Below are 18,917 nucleotides of genomic sequence, written 5' to 3' on the forward strand. Positions count from 1 at the left end.
ACCTTCTGGCTCCTACTCAACTGGATATCTCAGGCAAATATGCTTTTTCCCCCCTCTGGCTCAGTTTCCCCTTTGGAGCAACCAGGAACTGGACCAGATCCCTTGTAGGGATCCAGTTCTTTGATTCTCTGTAGACTCTCTTCTCTTCCTGGGTCCTGTGAGTCACTTGTCAGGGCCAGGGTCTGGCTCAGCAGGGAAGCAGCCCCTAACCTGTTCCTCAGGCACTGTTGGTCAGAGGCCTTCTCCTGTAAGCTGGAGCCCAGGCCAGGGCTGGGAGGTTTGCTGTTGTTTGTGGAGCCAGGCCGTTTCCAAGATGTCATTGCTCAGGGAAAACCGTCATTCCTCCCAGGGATAAACAAGGCTGCTTATGGCTCAGCCCGCTAAGCCCAGAGAGGCTGGAGCCACTCACAGCAGGCCAGCCAGGCTCAGCCCCGGGGAGCTGCCACCTTCCCCTGCACAGGAGCTGCACCCAGGCATCTGGGATTGGGGTGGGGTTGGGGCAGGATTAGGGACAGGGGTGCTGGGGCCATGACCCGCTGGGGAGATCAGAGCCTCTAGGCACAGTGGAGAGGGCGGGGTGTGGGGTCCCAGGATTCCTTCTTTCTCTGGCAGTGGACCTCCGTCATCGTTCCAGATGTATGGATAGCTGCCAGGTGTGTTCTCTGTTCCAGATGGCCCAGGGCTTGTCCCCTCTCCCTGCCTGCCGTGGGCCAGCCTGCCTGCACCTGGCACCGTAGATCAGGCTGCTGCCGGAGAACTGTCAGCGGCTCCCAACTTAGAAAGGCAGGGGGTGTAGTAAGTTATTTGGAACTGGGCATGCTTTTGCCCATGTAGCCAGGGCTTTCTGTGGTGTCCTCAGTTACCTCTCGGTGGAGTTAGCCTCGGGCTACTAGCAGAACCCAGGCACTCAGGGCAGGGTGGCAGAGGGTGGGGGGAGAGAAGGAGCTGGGCAGAGCAAGTGGCTGGCCACAACCTTGGACAAAGGCTAGGGGCAGCTGCAGGGAGGGCCGTGGAATGGAAGGGGTGTGGCTGTGCAGCTCCTTCGGTCAGCGGTTGCGAGCGGTGCCCATCTTGGACGCGGAAACCTTCACTGCTCAGACCTTGACTGACGGAGTCCTCCGTTGATCTCAATAGTGGCTCTGAACTTGCCCTCTGTGCCTGTCTCCCTCCCTCCTTTCCTTCCACAGGCATGAAATACCGGGTGTGTACCACGCACTGGCCGGGTACTGGAGGTATAGACATAAAGGGCCCAATCTTTAATCCAGGGCTAAAGATGGGCATCTGATGCATGGTAACAGCACAGCTCCGATGGGAAGACTCAGGGAGGGGGAACCCTGGGAAAGCTTCTAACTCAGCCTGGGAGCCTCAGCAAAGCTTCCTGCAGGAGGTGAGGCGGAGTCTGGATGCCTAGGTGCTCGTCCATCCAAGGAGCGAGTCTCTATCCCGGTCTGCCCTTCCTTCTGTGCTTCCTGCCTGGCCATAGAAATCACCTGTGTGTGTCCAGACGCTGTTCTTTCTGATCCCAGGGGAGGCTGCCTAGTGTGATTCGTGTCGGGTTGTGGGCTCTGGACTGGAGCGTTACAGCTGTGCGCCCTTGGGCAAGACACTGAAGGTCCCTTTGCGTCCATCTCTTGCGGTGATGGCCCGGCCTCGTCGGGTTAGATGCGGGGTGTGCGCATGCAGGGCTTCCTGGGCACCGATGCCGAGTCGAGGCAGCAGCTGAGCTCTGCTAGCACCTGACCTCACAGCGGCTGTTACTGAACGAGGTGATGTGGGCGAAGCGAGGCGCTTGGCATGGGGTCTGACACAGAGTTGGCGTTCCGGAAACAGGAGGCGGTGCAGTGGCTTTGTGGGGGGGGGGTGTTGGCATGTGATTCAGAGATGTGTACCAAGGAGGGGGGCTCATGGTGGAAGGAGGGAAGGGGGGGTGGACGCTGGGATGAAGGCTTTTGTTTGCCTTTTCAATAACCTTCTCAATTGAAATGGAACACACTTAGAGAAAGATTAGAACTGTATAGCTGATGAATTTTCACAAAGTGAACAAACTCTCCAGCTCAAGAAAGAGAACATTCTAATACCCCGGAAATACCCCCCTCCACCGCCTTAAAAGGAACCCCTGTCCTGACTTCTCTCATTGATCAGCGTTGCCTGATCTTGAACTTGGTATACCTGGACTCACTGAGCATGTGCTCCTTCACGCTGACTTCTCTGGTCCGCAGTTTGAGGATGAGGTTTGTGAACATTCTTGTACGTTTTATTTTGTTGGTTCTCACTGTCGTATTTCGTTGTGTGAATATCCTGCAATTTAGCCATTCTGCTGCTGAACCTTTGGGTTGTTGCCAGTTGGGGGTTATCATGAAGAGCACTGCTATGAATAGTCCCAGACGTCTTTTGATGCACCGTACATACTCCTCTGTTGGGTAAATACGTAAGGTTGACAATCGCTGAGTCATAAAGTGGTATGTAATTAGCTTTAGTAGATACTATCGTATAATTGTCCCAGGTGTGACACCAGTGCGCTCTGTGCGAGCTGTGTACGAGCGTTTCTGTCACTCCACATCCTCACCAACGTTATTGGCATTAGATGTTGTGATAACTAAATGTGGCTTTAATTTGCATTTCCTCGGTGACTAATGAGGTTCGGGACCTTTCCCTATGTCAACTGGCTACCTCGTAGTGAAGCGCCTCTTCAGGCTTCTCCCCTCCCAGCTTTCTCCTGGGTTGTCTTGTCTTTTTTTTTTTTTTACTGGTTTGCGGGAGCTTAAAAAATATTCCGGATGTGTTTTCACTGTGGGATATACACATTACAAATATCTCCTCCCACTCTGTGTCTTGCCTTTTCACTCTGAAGCATACAAGTTCTTAATGCAGTCCGACCTGTCAGTCCTTTTCTTTCCGGAGAACGCTCATTGAATCCTGTTTTCTTGCCCATTACAAAGTTGTGGATGTGTTCTGTGTTACCTTCCAGAAGTTCCATTGTTTTATGTTTCCTATTTCGGTCTAAAATCCACTTGAAATAGATTCTTATGTATGGTGGATGTAGAGGTCAAGACTCATTTTCTCGGGGTGGTTATCCAATTAATTAAAAAAGAAAATCCTTTCTCACTGTAAGGGATCATCGTCTTTGTCAGAAATCACAGGCAATACACGTGGGGGTGATCTGAATTTGGAAGGATGAGTAGGATTTCGCCCCATGGACAAGAGAGGGGAGGGTATTCTAGGTAGGACGTACAGTGAGCAGAGAGGTTTAGAGGTGCCTGAGAGTAGAGTGTGTTTGGGGAACTACAAATAATTTAGTCCAGTCAGAGGGAAGGGAAGAGAAATGGCGTTGTAGGGAGGTCAGTTGGCAGGGGCAGAACGCACAGGGGAGGGAGGTGGGATTATCCCAGAGGGAAAGAACGGTTTTCAGCAGGAGAGGAATATAATCAGGTTCTTGAGAAAGTTCCATGACAGGAGGAAGCAGGAGGATGGTTTCGGAGCAGACTACAAACCCAGATGACCCAGCCTCAACATCACCCCTTAGCAGAGAGCACATCTGCTTCAGGGAGGCAGTGGTGGACGTAGCAGCGTGCCTGGGGCCTTGGAGGTGACCTTGGCCACAGGATGGTGGCTGAGTCCAATGGCCAGATATCCATTCTAGTGTCCTGGAATGGAAAAGCCTCCCCCCTCGACTCCCCACCCAGTGCCTCACAGCGCCTGGCCCAGGTGGGTGCTGGGTGAGGGAGGGGGATGAGGAGAGGCTGTGAAGGAGCCGGAAAGGAGGCCATGGGGTAGTAGAAAGAGCAGGGCTTTGGAGCCAGGCTGACCGTGGTTTCCATGCGACTCCTCTACTTACCTGCTTGGTGACCCTGCACGTCACTGAAACTCTCTGAGCCCCAGTCCCAGTTTCCTGATTTGCCAAATGGGGCCAGTGGAACCGACCGTACAGGGCTGCTGGGGGTGAGAGAGTACATGGAGAGCAATTATGACAGTGCCTGGTATCTGGGAGGCACTCAGTTCATGGTTTCTCTCTTCCTCTCCCCCCATCATTATCGTTGCTTTCTGTTTCCATCATCTGGCTTCACCTTCCCTATCTCTACAACATCACGCAGACACGGCTCTCGGGGTGAAGTCCAAATTCCTGAACATACCCATGCTTCTGCTCATGGAACCACCTGCTCTTCCTGGAATGTTCCGTGCTGTCTCTGGCTTTGGCCTGGGTATCCTCTCCCATCTCTGTCCCCATTACCTCCTCCAAGAGCCATCCCCATCTTTCCTGCGGCCTCTGTGCTTCCATAACCCCCTGGGAGGGGGGGAGTGTGGTGGGTGGGTGGGTGAGTGACATGAGCTGCTCACCTGGTTCTCTGCCCCATAGACCAGCACCTTCATGGAAGGGACGGTGTCTTGCCACTGTTTGCCTTGCACAAGCCCTGGCACATGGCTGGGGCTCTGTTGGTATTTGCTGAGTACTCTGGGGGTTGGTGGGGGGAGTAAGTGAGCCAGGGACACAATCCTGATGAGCCAAAGCAGGGCCTGCACGGGCCACAGACGCTGGCAGGAGAGCAGAGAGCCATCTAGCCAAGGCATCCCAGGGAGTGTTTAACTGGGCTCTGGGGGATGGGCAGGAGACAGACCTGAGGAGGTGGAGACAATAGGGAAGTGAGACATGGTGTGGCTCAGACAGAGAAAGGGGGTGCCAGGTGGGAAGGGGAATGGTGGTGGAGCCCACAGGGGGCTGGTTCTGAGCAGAGAGCCCAGAGGTGGGGCAGGAGAGCCCCCTGGGGTCTGGTGTTCTTCTGACTGAGGCTCCAGTCCCTGTGGGGACAGGAAGCAGCTGGGACAGCCCTGCTCTCCACTTCCATGCCTTTCAGAAGAGAAGAGAGCTGAGGTATGGAAAGGGTCTTTTGGTTGTGGGGACTCCCAGTCCAGGCCCCCACACACATTGAAGCAGTGGCGTCTGGGTCCCGAGAGGAGGGGGAGCTTGGTCCGGGAAAGTCACCTGTTGGGAACCGCTTTCCCTACCCAGTGAGAAGCTGGGCATCCAGGATGGTGTTGGGGTATCCCAGTAAGCTCCAAAGGCCAGGCCCGAGGACACGTTGTTCTGGCTTATCCAGGTGGTGGTGCCAAGAGTAGGGAAGCTTCTAAGAGGGGTCTCCTCACTTCTCATTCCTGAGGATTCTTCTTCCCTGCGTGTTGGCTTTGTCCTGACAGTTTCTGAGCTGGGAAAGCTGTTTGACTGTGCCTCAGTATTGCTTTCAGGCAATGGGTATGGTATGCTCCCTGTCGTGGTGCGTTGCCCTCCTGAGTCCCCGACAGACCCGTGAGGAGTTATGGGATCTTAGGAATGGAGAATTTTCGGTCTGCATTCAAACTCCTCCTTCCCTTCTCTCCTGCAGTTGGGCCTCTGTGAATAGGACGCATGAATGGGTAGCTATCTCCAGTGAGCCTGCTGTCTCCTTATCTGGGGACAAGGGGCTGCTGAGGTCCTGTCTCTTCTGCATGGGCTTCCCATGTGTGTTGGAATCGGTCCTGCACTAGGCTCTGGTCTGCATGCCTGTCCTGACTCCGTCGTATGATGGAGGGTACATCACTTCCCTTCTCTGGGCCTCACTTACCCTATCTGTTAAGTGGGCAGAATTATCTGGGGAGTCAGAGAAAAGTCAAGATGCCAGCCCTACTCTTAGGGAAACTTATCCAGTAAGGTCTGGAATTGGGCCCAGATATAGGTATTTTTTAAATGTCCCACCAGTGATTCTAAAGTGTACCTCTCTTTTGAGAACCAATAGTCTGGATCAATGCTATTTTTAATGTGTAAATTACGCTTGGAATCTTGGTAAAACACAGCTTCTGATCCAGCAGCTGTTGTTTAAAGGCTAAGATTCTATATTTCATGTGGGCTTCCAGGTGCTGCTGCCGCTGCTGCTGGGTTAGGGGCCCCACTTTAGGTACTAAGGGTCTAGACGGTCCTGTGAAGTTCACTGGATTGCTCATTCATTCATTCCTTCATTCATTCCTCGTCAAACACTTGAGATGGGGAATGGTGGGAGGTGAAGCCAAAGGGAGAGAGAGCCCAGACTCTCTCAGGGCTTCAGAAGTTGGACTTCATCTGGACGGCACTAGGGAGCCTTGTCAGGGCTTTAGGCAGAGGAGTGACAGGGTCAGATGTGCATAAAAGGTTCCTCTGGCATGGCGACCGAAGGGGGCTGGGCTGCCGCTGGGAGGTCCTCATCAATTCCGGTGGGAGATGACAGTGTCTGGAGGGAGGGGGTGGTAGTGGAGATGGAAGGAATGGAGAGATATTTTTTTTTCTAAGTTAATCAACTTTGTTTTTAGAGCAGTTTTAGGATTGAGAGGAAGGTATATAGAGTTCCCATATATTCTCTGTTCCCACACTTGCATTTCCTACCCTAGTGGAATGATTCTGAAGATTTTCCAAGGGACAATCAAGAGGTTTTGGTGACTGGCCAGAGTTGGGGGGGGAGGGTGGTAATGAAGGGACAGTAAGAGAGGATGATACCCGGGTCGCTGGTCTGGGCAGCTGGCAGTGGCATCCTTAATGGAATGGACCCGCATTCAGCTTGGGGCACGTTGAGCTGGGGGCACTGGCAGGATGTGCAGAGGGCGGTCTCTGTCTCTGTGCCTGGGCTCTAGCCACACAGGTGTCCTCCGATCTGCCAGGGTGCTGGCCCGCCTGCCCACCGCGCAGATCTGGGGCTCAGTGCCGTTGCAGAGTGGCCTTCCCCACCTGCCACTGCATTCTCTCCCGCTGCACCTTACGGTTTTCCTGTCCATCACCGTCCACGCTTTGTATCCGTTACGTGCTTCTGCGGGCAACATCGTGGCTCGTGTCAGTCCTTCCTCTCTGGCCTCAAAGCTCCGCCAGGACAGGGATCGTGTCTTTCTCATTTCCTGTCATACCCACAGAGCCTAGGACAGTATTTGGGAAGAGCTCTGTTTCACGAGTGCTTGGTGAACACTCGCCTCTGGGATCTAGATTCAGGAGACAGGTTGGGGCTGGCAGTGTGGGCTGGGCGGTGGCCAGGTGGTGCAGATGGCGACTATAGCCCAGGGAGGGGATGGGTGCACAAAGGAGGGTGCAGGACTGAGACGGGCAGGGGCCGGAGACGGGTTCCCATGGATGGGCCAAGAGGCCCAGGACCTGGTGGAAGAGGGATCGTCAGACGGGTGGGGGGAGATCCAGGGAAGGAGATGTCAAAGTTGGGCTATCCCGCGATGGTCAGGGGCTGCACATGCCCACTTGGTGCCCGGCTCTGGGCGCACGTCGGCTCAGCACTCCTCCCACTGCGCTGAGGAGCTGGTAGCAATGGCTGATGGAACTGAGGCTCCGAGAAGCTCTGCCTGAGGTCACCTGGCGGGTGAGTGAGGAGGGGGTCAGTCTCCAGAGCTCTCTCTGCTGTAAGGTGCTGTTCCCAGGGCCCAGGTTTGTGTCAGACCTGTCCTTTGGGGACGGGGGAGGAAGAGAATAGCCCGGAGGCTCTGAGCTGGCGGGCAGAGGCAGGGTGGGGGCTCCGGCCTCTGGGTGTCAAGAAATCAGGCTGAAGAGCTGGACCAAGGCTGGGCTGGGGAAGCGAAGTGTTGGCCAGGCAGCTGAGCTTTCTGGAAGCCAGCCTCACGCCAGGGACCCGGAAGCCAGGGAGCTGCTCAGGAACCCAGAACGTGCCAAACTTGAAGGAGCAACCCCGTCTCAAAAGTCAGGCCTGGAGGTCAGGCGCTGGTCAGGAATTCTAATAGCCTCTCCCTTTCTCCAACCACGTTCCAGTACGCAGAGCACTTTCCTGTCCTTTTTCAGACTTGGTCCCCTTAGCCCTCTGGAAGGGGGGTGGTGGTGGTGGCAGGAAGTGTCCTCACTTCACGTCCCATTTCACGGCAGAGGAAACCAGAAGTGACAGCCCGTCACACAGCTAGCAGATGCTGGAGTGAGGATCCAGTGGAGGGCTTCTGGCCTTCTGTCCGCAGGGCTTCTGGCTTTTTCTGTCCCGGTGCTCTATCTGTAAAATCTTAGCTGGGTAAGGGCCACCCAGAGACAAAGGCAAACCCCAGTTCACACCCCCTGCCCCCCCCCCCCACCATTGCAGGAAGTGGTTTTTGAGGGCAGATGCAGAGCCTAGCATCTGTGGTGGCCGTGATGAGTCATCTCAGGGTGAGAGCTGCAGGTTGACTCTGGGGTCAGCAGACCTGGCTCCACATTTGGTAGCTATGTGACATTGGGCAAGTCACTTCCAGCAGCTCACTGCCACCCCCAACCCCAGCAGCAGGGCGGGGGTGTGTGTGTCTGGGGCTCAGGAGATGTTCTGGGAGCCCCACCTGCCACCCTTCCCGGCCTCTTCTGAGCCCTAGATTGGACTGGGGGCAGAATTTGATTAGATCCGAAACAGCGGCTTCATTTAGAGGGCCTGGCTCATTTCCTGTGTGCTAGCCGGCAACACTGGGAGAGAATTAACACTGGTCCAGCCAAGCCAGCGAAGTGATGGATGGGCGGGAGCGAGGCAGACTCCCCACAGGAAGGGAACAGCTGCACGGAGCACTCTGGACCCAAAGCCCTGGGCCGGCAGGCGGATCTCTCTGGGGCTCTGGGGCTGGATTCTTATCACCCCAACCTGTTGCAGAGCTGTCTAACTGGGTGTTGCCTGTCAGCTGCGGGACCTCCTCCGTCAGAGCGTTCACCACAGGCCTCAAGACCAATTGTCCAGCTTCTGTTTTTTTTCTGCTCAACGGAGGGCAGGGATTGTGTCTGACTCGTCCCCTTCTGTCCCTCCAGGGTGTCCCTCGGTGCCTGGCGACTGAACGAATGCACGTGTGTTAGGACGCATGCCTGTCCCCGCAGTCCTTCCCCCACCCCCGCATCCTGCTCACACTGCCCGGAGCAGTTTTGACGTAGCAGGGCCCTGCGTGTGTCATTCTGTCCTTCATAGGACAATCCCACGCCTGGCATCCCTTGTGACGTACTCTTATCTCTTTTCCTGTCCTAATTCCCTCACGGGCACCCCTCCCCCCAGATTTCTGAGGTTTCCTGGATTTACTCCAGAAGCCCCCTCCCCCCAAGGCACTCCCCACTCCAGCTCGCCCAGGAACACTGGGCTGACCAAACCCATCGAGGCGCTCACATGAGCCCGATCCTGGAGTGCAGGGAAGAACCAAAGAGCTTGGCTGGTCCTTCTTTGCCGGTGTCTGCCCTGTGTGTAGGGGGCCCGGGTGAGGGCCTCAGGTAGTACTCAGCCTGCCTGCTTCCCACTAGACTCCTGGGTCCACCATACTTGTGTGGAAGGGCCCAACAAAGCCAGGAGACACCGTTGGCTAGAGACATGAGTGCTGGTACTAAATCAGCCTCCAATTTCGTAGGTAACTCCCTTAGCTTCTGGGACCTCAGTTTCCCCATCTGTAAAGTAAGACTGCACTAACGATAGCCACCATGTTATCAAACGCTTCGCCTGGGCCAGGCCCTGTGGGGAGCACCGAGGATGGGTCCCATGAGTCCCGGGTAGTATCATGGCCCTGTTCCAGGTGAGGGGACAGGGACTGAGAGGTTGGGAGGCTGGCCAGAGTCACACAGCTGGAAAGTGACCCCGCTGACATCTGAACGCTGATCCCTGGGCACTCTCAGAGCCCTTCGCTCCTGGGTGGTTTCTCTGCTGCCCCGGGGGCGGGGCCCTCTGGGGACAGAGGCACTTCCCCTGCTGGCTTTGTTTGGTTTGGCCTCAGTTTGAGGCAGGATTGGCAGAGGCAGGCTGACTTGCATTTCTGGTTTTGGGTCTGTGGCTGCACTTTCCCGAGGGAGGGGTAGGCGGGCTCAGGCTCAGTCAGTTCTGGGACAGGCCTGGCCCCACCCCCACCCCCCAGGAAAGGGGAAATGCGGCTTGCTCCCCTCTCAGGGCCACTCCGTGCCAGGCCCCGAGGGTACCGGCTGCTGCTTCCTTCCGTCTGTCCTTCCAGGTTGGGGGTCTGGCCAAGGCGGGGGTGATTGAATGTGGGGCACGGGAGCTGGCTGTTTGTTTTCCTAGAGGAGAACGCTCCCTGGTGGGTGGGGTGAGGGACAGAGGACTGGGCTGCTCTGGAATGAGATCAGAAGCAGGCCTGGGAAGAAAGAGCCAGAGGCCCTGCTCTAACCCCAGCCGAGTCCCGATTGGTGCGGCTGCTTTGGGACATGTCTCTAGGTCACTGTCCAGGCTGGGCCTCAGTCTTGCTGTCTGTCCGTCAGCAGGGGAGCTGTCTCTGTCCCTGGGAACAGTCTGATGGGGCTAAGGCACAGATCTTGGTTTCTAGATGAGATTTTGGGATTGAGAGGCCCGCCATCATAATCACCAACTTTGAATCTGGGTATTTGGCTGCATTTGCTTCCAGGGGTCCATCCAAAGATGGGCTGCTGTTTGAGGTTTGTGACTTCAGCTCTTCCCTCTAGACCCATTGTTCCAGTCACCACCACTGCCACCACCACCAGCATCCCGTTCGAGAGCTTTATACTTTCAGGGTGCCTGGCTGGCTCAGTCGGTAGAACGTACACCTCTTGATCTTGGGATCGTGAGTTCAAGCCCCACATTGGGCGTAGAGCCTACTTAAAAGAAAAAAAAAAGAGCTTTATACTTTTCCATGTTTATTCTCCTGGTTTGTCACTTGTGCGTGTTGGTTATCTCATTTAATGGGTGGGGACCTTGAGATCAGAGGTTTTAGTGACTGGCTTTCCCTGGCCCCGCTGTGTGATTTGCCCTTGGCTCCTGTCCCTCCCTGGGCCTCAGGCTCCCCCTCTGTGCTCTGGGGACTTGGGATCATGGATGTGTCAGGGGCTGAGGCTGTGAGGTGTGAGGTGTCCTTGGGTGGAATCATCTCCCACCTGCGGGTACGATTTACAGGGCAGGGAGTCCCTGTGGGTGGACATGTGTCTTCGGCTGTGCCTGAGAACCAAACCCTGGCCAGATCATCCCAGAGTCCTCTAAGGCCCTGTCTGCTGTCTTGCCCCTCCATCTTCTCCATTGGGTGGGGGGAGCTCCCCTTTCACTTTCATGCTCCCAGCCCATGGCTGTTACCCACACCATGCTTTCATATCCGCTCTGGTGCTCCCAGATGCCAGTGGGACCCCTGCCATGTGTGGGCAGCAGTCTACGGTTGCCTTGAGCCACGGCTGGGCCACTGACTCCCAGACAGGAGCCTGGCTGGGGGTTCGCCGTCACAGGCCTGAGCAGGCTCAGCTTTGGGCACAGCGCGTCAGTCCTGGGCGGCTGGGCAGTAGGGGCAGAGTCACTGTTCATAGTGTACAGCACGGCCGTCCATCGAATGGACGTTAACGGTCTATGACGAGGGCTCTTAACCTCTGTTTGGGGAGTACTTACCTCTCAGGTTCTCAGCCAGCGTCCGTGTGTGCGTGCGCATGTCGACACGCACATTCCCACATATCTGTAAGTCCCCAGGGATGTGTGGCTACTTTCCCCTTCGTTTGTTCTAGGTGGCCATGGCCTCTTGATGGGTGAAGCCCAGACTCCAGATAGTGCTCGCTCCAGCATTCCGAGTCCGTGGGTGTGATGCGCGGCCCGGCCCAGGCTCGAGACCTGCTTCCCCCCTCATGTGGTGGCGGCCCCGTGGATATTCCTGCCCCTTCTCTGAGCCCCAGCCTTCCTGCGAGCCAGCTGCCTTTCAGACTTCATCAAGGGCACTATTTTTCCCTTTGCAAATGAAATCTGTAGGAGTCCAGCAAAAACGCTGAGGGTTCCGAGGGTTGTGTGTCGGGCCGGAAATGCTTTCTTTCTCTATGTGGAGCTCCTGAGCTGCCTCCAAACACAGTTTAAAAACCACTAGGTGGATGATCCCTCAGTGAGGTCCCCATGTGTCTGTGACATCTGTGTCATCCAAGGGTGGGCAATATTGTGAAGTTCTGGTTTCATTCCAGTTTGCTAGTTTCAAAGAGATACTTAAATATTCAGAGCAAGTTCTTGTTTGAATGGGATTTTTTAAAACTTGGGTTCAGGTAGAAGATACCCTTTGGCCAGGCCCAAGGTTCTATCACTTTGTGATTGCTCTGGCTTGGGGCTTGGTTTGGTTCTGGTCCATGAAGGCGGAGACTGCCTGGCTCCTCCTCTCCTCACAGAGGCGCCATGACACTTCCCTCAGAGGGCCGTTGGGAAGATCGTATAAGAGGAGTGTTTAATTTGGCACGGCCCCGGCAGGCGATAGGATCCAGATAATAGTGGTTACTCCTCCTTCTTCCCCTAAATGACCAACCATGCTTTTGGTAGAGCAGACAGAAGATTTAGGCAAGATGACAAGGGTGGGAACCCATGTGCAGCGAAGTCAAAGGGGCTTTCTGTTTCCATCTGGCACTAAAGCTTTTAGACTGTGGGGTGTCAGGTGTGGGGTTCGGGGCATTGCCTGATTTATTTCAGCCTCTGTGATGTTGGCTCATGCACGGTGCCTGGCATCTCATAGCCTGCTGTTCTGAACCTTTCTTGTTTGCTTTTTATTTCCCAGATGTTGGAGCCAGAGGCAGATGAGAAGCGAGAGATGCCCTTGGAGGAAGGGAAGGGGCTGGGTGCCGAGGACCCTCCACCCAGCAAGGACCCCTCTCCGGGCCAGGAGCCTCCTTCAGGACAAGACTTGTCACCCAACAAGGACCCGTCTCCTGGCCAGGAACCTTCTCCTGGCCAAGAGTCACCGTCCAGCAGAGACTCACCTTCCTGCAAGGAACCTCCTCCAGGCCAGGAGCCCGAGCCAAGCAAGGACTCCCCACCATGCCAGGAACCCCCTGCAGCCCTGGCCGTCCCTCCCTGCCAGGACCTTCCTCCTGGGCAAGAGCCCCCTCCCAGCCAAGACCTCCCTGTTGTCCAGGACGCCCCTGCTCAGGAGCTTGTGCCTTGTCAAGACCCGGCTCCCGGCCAGGTCCCCCAGCCGGCTGAGGAGACTGCAAGCTCTGGGGACCCTCCAGCAGCCACCAGGGACCCGCCTGTGGCCTCCAGGCCAACCTTCGTGATCCCCGAGGTCCGGCTGGACAGTGCCTATAGCCATAAGGCCGGGGCGGAGGGGGGCAGCCTGGCCGATGAGGAGGATGCCGACGAGGCTGAGGACGGGGAGGAGGGGGAAGAGGAGGAGGAGGACACGAGCGATGACAACTATGGAGAGCGCCGTGAGGCCAAGCGTAGCAGCATGATCGAGGCGGGCCAGGCCGAGGGCGGCCTCTCCCTGCGGGTGCAGAACTCCCTGCGGCGGCGGACGCACAGCGAGGGCAGTCTGCTGCAGGAAGCCCGCGGGCCCTGCTTCGCCTCCGACACCACCTTGCACTGCTCGGACGGGGAGGGCGCCACATCCGCCTGGGCCATGCCTTCGCCCCGCACCCTCAAGAAGGAACTGGGCCGCAATGGTGGCTCCATGCACCACCTCTCCCTCTTTTTCACGGGACACAGGAAGGTAAGAAGGCCGAGGGTAGGCGATAGTGAGTCATAAATGAGGTGTTGGGGGCAGGGAAGAGGATCCAGAAGCTACAGGAGATGAGCGTTGCCGTCCCTCATGGCGCTCTCCATAGAATAAAATTAAAAACAACAAAAAATAAATTGTATAGCATAATGCCAGCACAGGGCAAATGTGTGCTCTCCCTCCACATGGCACCTCTCTAAGCCTTCCAGGAAGCCTTGTACCCATTAGACAGAGGATACAGCTGAGGCACGGAGGGACCGACAAGGCCACACCTGCACTTAAGCCCCTGACTCTGACTCCAGGTGCTGTGCTCTTACAGCTCCTTTGGGCTGCGGGTCCCCACCAAGTAGAGCAGCTGTGGCCTCGCCCAGGACATCGTGCGTTTGCAACCCAAAGGTCTGAGACATTTGCTGGAGGACTGTCTCCTGTAGTAGAACAATTTAGACTAAGTCCAGGCCTAGTCAGCCTAGAAATCCATCAGCCAACAATGACAGCACACATTTACCCTGTGCTGCCGTTATGCTACACAATTTATTTTTTTGTTGTTTTTTATTTTTTGAGAGAGAGAGAGACAGTGAGTGCATGACTGGAGGGGAGGGGCAGATGGAGAGGGAGAGAGAGAATCTTAAGCAGGCTCCATGCCCAGCACAGAGCCCGATGCGGGGCTGGATCTCACAACCCTGAGATCATGACCTGAGCCGAAATCAAGTGGCGGACACTTAACCAACTGAGCCACCCAGGCGCCCCAATTCTAAGCAGTTTAGCTGACCTCACTGATGCTCACAGCAGCCCTGTGAAGGAGATACTGTTGCGGCTGCCTACAGATGAGGAGACTGAGGCACTCGGGTTGTCTCACTTACACCAGACCACACGGTTTATAAATGTCTGCACCAGAATTAGATTCCGGCTCCAGGGCTGGGCCTCATCCCCACCGTGCTCTCTGCCTCTCGCAAATATTTATAAATAGTTGAAAAAGTGTTTATTGATTTCCTGCCGTGTGCCGGGCCCTGTGCTCCGTGCCACTGCGGTGCCGCAGGAATGTGTGAGGCTGATCTCAGCCTGGGAGGAAGGAATTATCTGTGTGGGTTGGGAAGCTGGCCCCGCAGTGAAAAGATTGCATCATGGCCCCGAAGCCCACCAGCCAGCTTGAGCCTGGGCTGTGTCTCTCACTTACCGTGTGGCCCTGGGTGAGTCACTCGGCTCCTCTGTGAAAAGCAGAGACTAATTACACTCCTGTCCCAGGGAGGCCGAGGATGACCCGGAAGAGCCTTAGTGCCGGTGACCTTAGTGCCGGCGCTGGTACATGGTTTTGAGGTGCCGGCAGCCAGCGCGGTGCAGGGTGTTGTTCCGACAACATCGTGAGGCTGGGGGTGGGGGGATAGGCAGGGACCTGGGGGTTCATGGAGGGAAAGACCTCAGGGAGTTAGGCCACCAGGGAGAGCTTCTGGAGCAAGATGCCCCTTGGCTCGGGCTCGATGGCTGAGCAGGTTTAGAATAAAGAGAAGATGAGACAGGTGTTCTGGGAAAGTGGACACGACCCGGGCACACTGTTCGTAGAAGCCAGTCTGGCTAGAGCAGGAGATTGCTACAATGCAGGCATGGCAGACGCGTGGCACTCACGCTGCCCTTCCTGCCTCCACACCCGGGGCAGACATGACTAATGGATTCCAGCGCGTTTCCCCACTGAACTGGGCCATGGCTTCGGAAGCCTTCTTCCCCTCAGGCACCAGTAATAAGACTGACTTCACACTTGAGAGGACACTGCTGCAAGGTGGTTAGACTGGAAGGGGAGGCTGGGACCCCCAGAAAAGGGCACAGATTTTGGAACTAAATCCTAAAGGAACTGGGACTGGATCTTAGTTTCCTCGTCCACAAACATGTGTGGTTCTAACTTTGATGTGCTCCGTAATGACCAGGAGGACGTTATTAATACGTAGATTTCTAAGTCTCCAACCCCAGGCTTCTGGAATCAGAATTTTGAGCAGGTGGTGCCCAGACCCTGCATTTTAAACAAGCCCCCCTGGGACTGTGCTGGTCCCCATAGTTGGATATCACCATTTTTGGCCATTTCTTGATGCAGCTGGAGAGAGTCTAGAACTCTGCCCTACCCAGGTGAGGCCTCGGGCTTGCTCAGACCAGGCCTGGCCACTCCTCTCCGGAGGGCACTGAGATCCCAGGGCTCACACCCGCCGGGCCTCCTGATTCTGATTGGACACCCCCTCCCCAAGACCCTTCCGAGTTCCGTTCTGTATGTAAATACAAATCTCTGTAGACAGATACATCCACACACCTTCATGCTTACCCTTCTAGTTCCCCCAGCCAGCTGATCTGAGATCCGATTGGGGGGCAGGGGCTCCTGCGCAGGAGTCCGGCAAGCCTGGACCAGCTCTGTCGTGTTTCAGCTTCCTCCTTTGGGAGCCCAAGGTTTTCACTGGCATCCCCCACCCTCTCTTGGCCTCTTGTTTCCTTTCTTGGGCTTGAGTGACAGAGTTGGCAGGGGCCTCAGAGGCTGTGCTCCCATGGTTTCTGCTGACCCAGCTGCCCGTCCTTCATCGTGTGTATGCGGCTCACTGCAGCCAGCCGGCTCCGCTAAGAGCCCTGCCCTGCAGCTCGAGGCTGGACAAGCCCCTGGTCCCGCGCCATCCCTCACTGCCAGTGGGCCTGTGGCAAGTCCCTGCCCTTTCTCTAAACCTCAGTTTCCTTCATCAGCGAAATGGGTATGGTAATCATACCTCCTTTGTAGGACTGTGGGGAAGATTAAGTAGCCCGATGTGGGTGGGGTGTTGGGGGCAGTGCTGGTACTAAGCACTCGGTGGGTGCTCCATAAATGGGAATCCTGTGATGACAACGAGGAGGAGAGCAGTAGCAAGCGGGGTAGCAGTTATGCCTACATGTACAAACACCAAGTGCCTCCAGCTCCCTTTCCTGGCCCGCACGATGCTGCTGCAGGGAGGGCCCCCTTGTCCTCGTCCTCCAGCAGGGACCCTGAGGCAGAGGGAGCAGTGTTTTGTCCCCGGCCACACAGCAGGTGCAGCTAGAGTGGGGCCGTGGCCTCACCCTGCCCAGTCCTCCCTGGCTCTACCGCAGACCCTGCACACCTCACCCCAGGCTGGTGAGGGACGGGGTGTGGGAGGCTGGTGGCGGGGTGGGGAGGCAATGGGTTCGCTCATGACTTCCATCTTCCTGGCTTGGGTCTGGCTTTCTTGGGAGGATCAGCTGCTGCCTACAGGCCACTGTTTCCAGGCTGTGCCAGGCAGGAGGTGAAGAGGAGAGGGGCGAAGTCTTTAGGAGGAGTCAGACAGACCTGAGTTCAGATCTCAGCTCTGCATCCTCCTTCCTGGTCCTGAGACCTTGGCCCAGTTATGTCTTTCTTTGAGCTTCCGTTTTTTCTTATAAAGTGGGAGTGCTAAGTCTTCCTGGAGTTGTCCCAGGGATTCGAGAAGATTGCAGTATGTGGAAAGCTCTGTGTCTGTGGCAGGGATCTTGTCAGGATGTGAAACTCAGGCAGGCCAGACAGAGCTGGTGTGGCCCTGTGCTGCTGTGTGGCTGCGCTGAGGCTGCCCGGAGGGCATGCAAGCTGCCTGTCACAGGGGCGACAGTCCCTGTGTTACTGCTCCCCCTACCTGTCAGCCTGCCGTCTTGTGTGCGGAGTGATGTCTTTCTACTAGGGGTAGGAGCACCTGAACCGGACAGACCTGAGAGATGGCCCACTTGCCGCGGTCATTTTACAAATGGGCTGCCTGAGGTGCAGAGAGGAGAAGACCTCCCCTGGGCCATCCCCTGGGCCCGGCTCCCTGTGCCAAGTTGAGCTGTCTCACAGTGCCCTCTGCTGCCGGACCCTTGCCTTGCTGGCTGCCCCCTGGTGGCCCCGCGGGCAGATCCACGGGCCTGCATCTGCCCTTTTCCTGGGAGCCAGGGAAGCCCTGAGCAAATCTGTGTCTGGGCCCAGGTTGCTGCCCTTCAGTTCCGCCTCGGGCTGGCCTGGCGTGGCCCAGGGTCAGGGGTCGTTCTTTGACAGTGAGGAGACTTAGGCTGCAGCCCCTCCCTGGCCATGCTTCCTTCTCCCCTCCTCCTGTGGGGACTGGCTTGGGCAGAAGCCGGCTGCCACGGCAAGCTTCCCGCCTAGGCGGGAGGTCAGACCAGAGGGCCCCTAAGATGCCTTCCAGCTCCAAGACATCTGGCCTCCTATTTACAAAACGCTTAAAGAAGAACGATTCCCTACGTCTCAACGAATACGTGTAGCCTTTAGATCCAGTGCTTCCACAAGGTTCTATGGGTTCTACGATAAAGTACGGAAGCTGAGGTTACGGGGTCCCCCAGGCTGGGCCAGGTCAGAGGGGGACAGGGTGTGGGGGCCTGGCGCCAGCCACGGCCGGGCAGCCCCGGAAGTTGGGTCAAGGGCAGTGAGAGGAACCAGGTGAAGCCCCTGCTCACAAGAGCCCTCAGTCAGGGTCGGGCTCCGGCGCCAGGCCGTTGCCAGCTTGTGGAGCCCAGGGCCTCGGTTTCCTCCGCTGTGAGCTGGGGCAGAGGACAACAAATAGTTTTCAGCACTGCCGTGAAGATGAAACGAGAGAAATACATTAAAGCCCATCGTTGCAGCTCCTGGCACGTAGGGAGCGCTCAGTGAACGCTCGCCATGACCGCCAGAGCTGGCCTGTACCAGGTACCGAGCCAGGCTCTTCCTGTGTGTTCACTGAGTTGATCCGCACCACGCCCCGATGAGGTAGGTCTGGTTATTATCCCCATTTTACAGATACAGAGACCGAGGCACAGAGAGAGGTCGTAACTCAGCTAAAGTCAATTAGCTCATAAGTCACTGAGGTAGGATTCCAATCCAGGCAGTTTAGAATCGGCACTCGTAACCACAACTATTATTATAGTTATAATTATAGTAAGAATTATAGTTATTATTCCAAGGGGCGGGGAGCGCCCAGGACCTGGAGTGGCCGGGTGGGGGCTGGGCGAGCCCCAGGGATTCCTGCCTGGAGTGAAGGGAGGGCTGGTGGCCCTGGGCTCCCCTCCATTTCCCTTTCAGCAGGGAGGGCCCTGTAGAGCGGCAAGGCAGTGGGGAGCAGATGGGAAGGAGAGGCCCTTTGTGTGCTGGGGACAGGGCAGACCTTGCCGTAGCTCCTGAAGAGGGGAGCCTTGGGGCCCACTGTGGGGCTGGGAATCAGAACCCTGACTTTCTGGCTCAGTTTCTTCTCTGTCTGGCCTGCAGACTACCCCCCTAGTGCCTGGGTTTCCCCAGCTGCTCTGGGGGTCAACGCCCAAGGCCTGGGCTATCAGGCAAGTTGGTGTGGTCCCTGCCGAAGATGACCCCCTCCCAGCAGTGGAAGGAAGAGCCCATTTCCCAGCAGTGCAGAGGCTGGGGGTGCGGGCGGGGCGGGAGTGGCCCCCAGGCCCATTGTGTGGGCTCGATAAAGTACGGAAGCTGAGGTTAGAATGGGAGGAAGCCCAGCGCCCGTGGCCCTTTCCCACGGGTGGGGGCTCCGGGCACTGCCTAGCCTGTCCAGTGTGACTGCAGC

The 18,917-nt window shown here is 56.5% G+C and overlaps 1 protein-coding gene across 6 annotated transcripts in view; it reads left to right on the forward strand.

The window, feature by feature from the left end:
• RGS3 (regulator of G protein signaling 3) overlaps positions 1-18,917 on the forward strand; it is a 115,395-nt gene that overhangs the window by 87,669 nt on the left and 8,809 nt on the right. For all 6 annotated transcript variants that reach the window (XM_057313694.1, XM_057313695.1, XM_057313697.1 and 3 more), the window contains one exon: positions 12,454-13,386. In XM_057313694.1, coding sequence (XP_057169677.1) covers positions 12,454-13,386 — 933 coding nt within the window. The remainder of the gene's footprint in view (positions 1-12,453; positions 13,387-18,917) is intronic.

Source organism: Ursus arctos, unplaced genomic scaffold (assembly GCF_023065955.2).
Source record: "Ursus arctos isolate Adak ecotype North America unplaced genomic scaffold, UrsArc2.0 scaffold_18, whole genome shotgun sequence".
NCBI lineage: Eukaryota > Metazoa > Chordata > Mammalia > Carnivora > Ursidae > Ursus > Ursus arctos.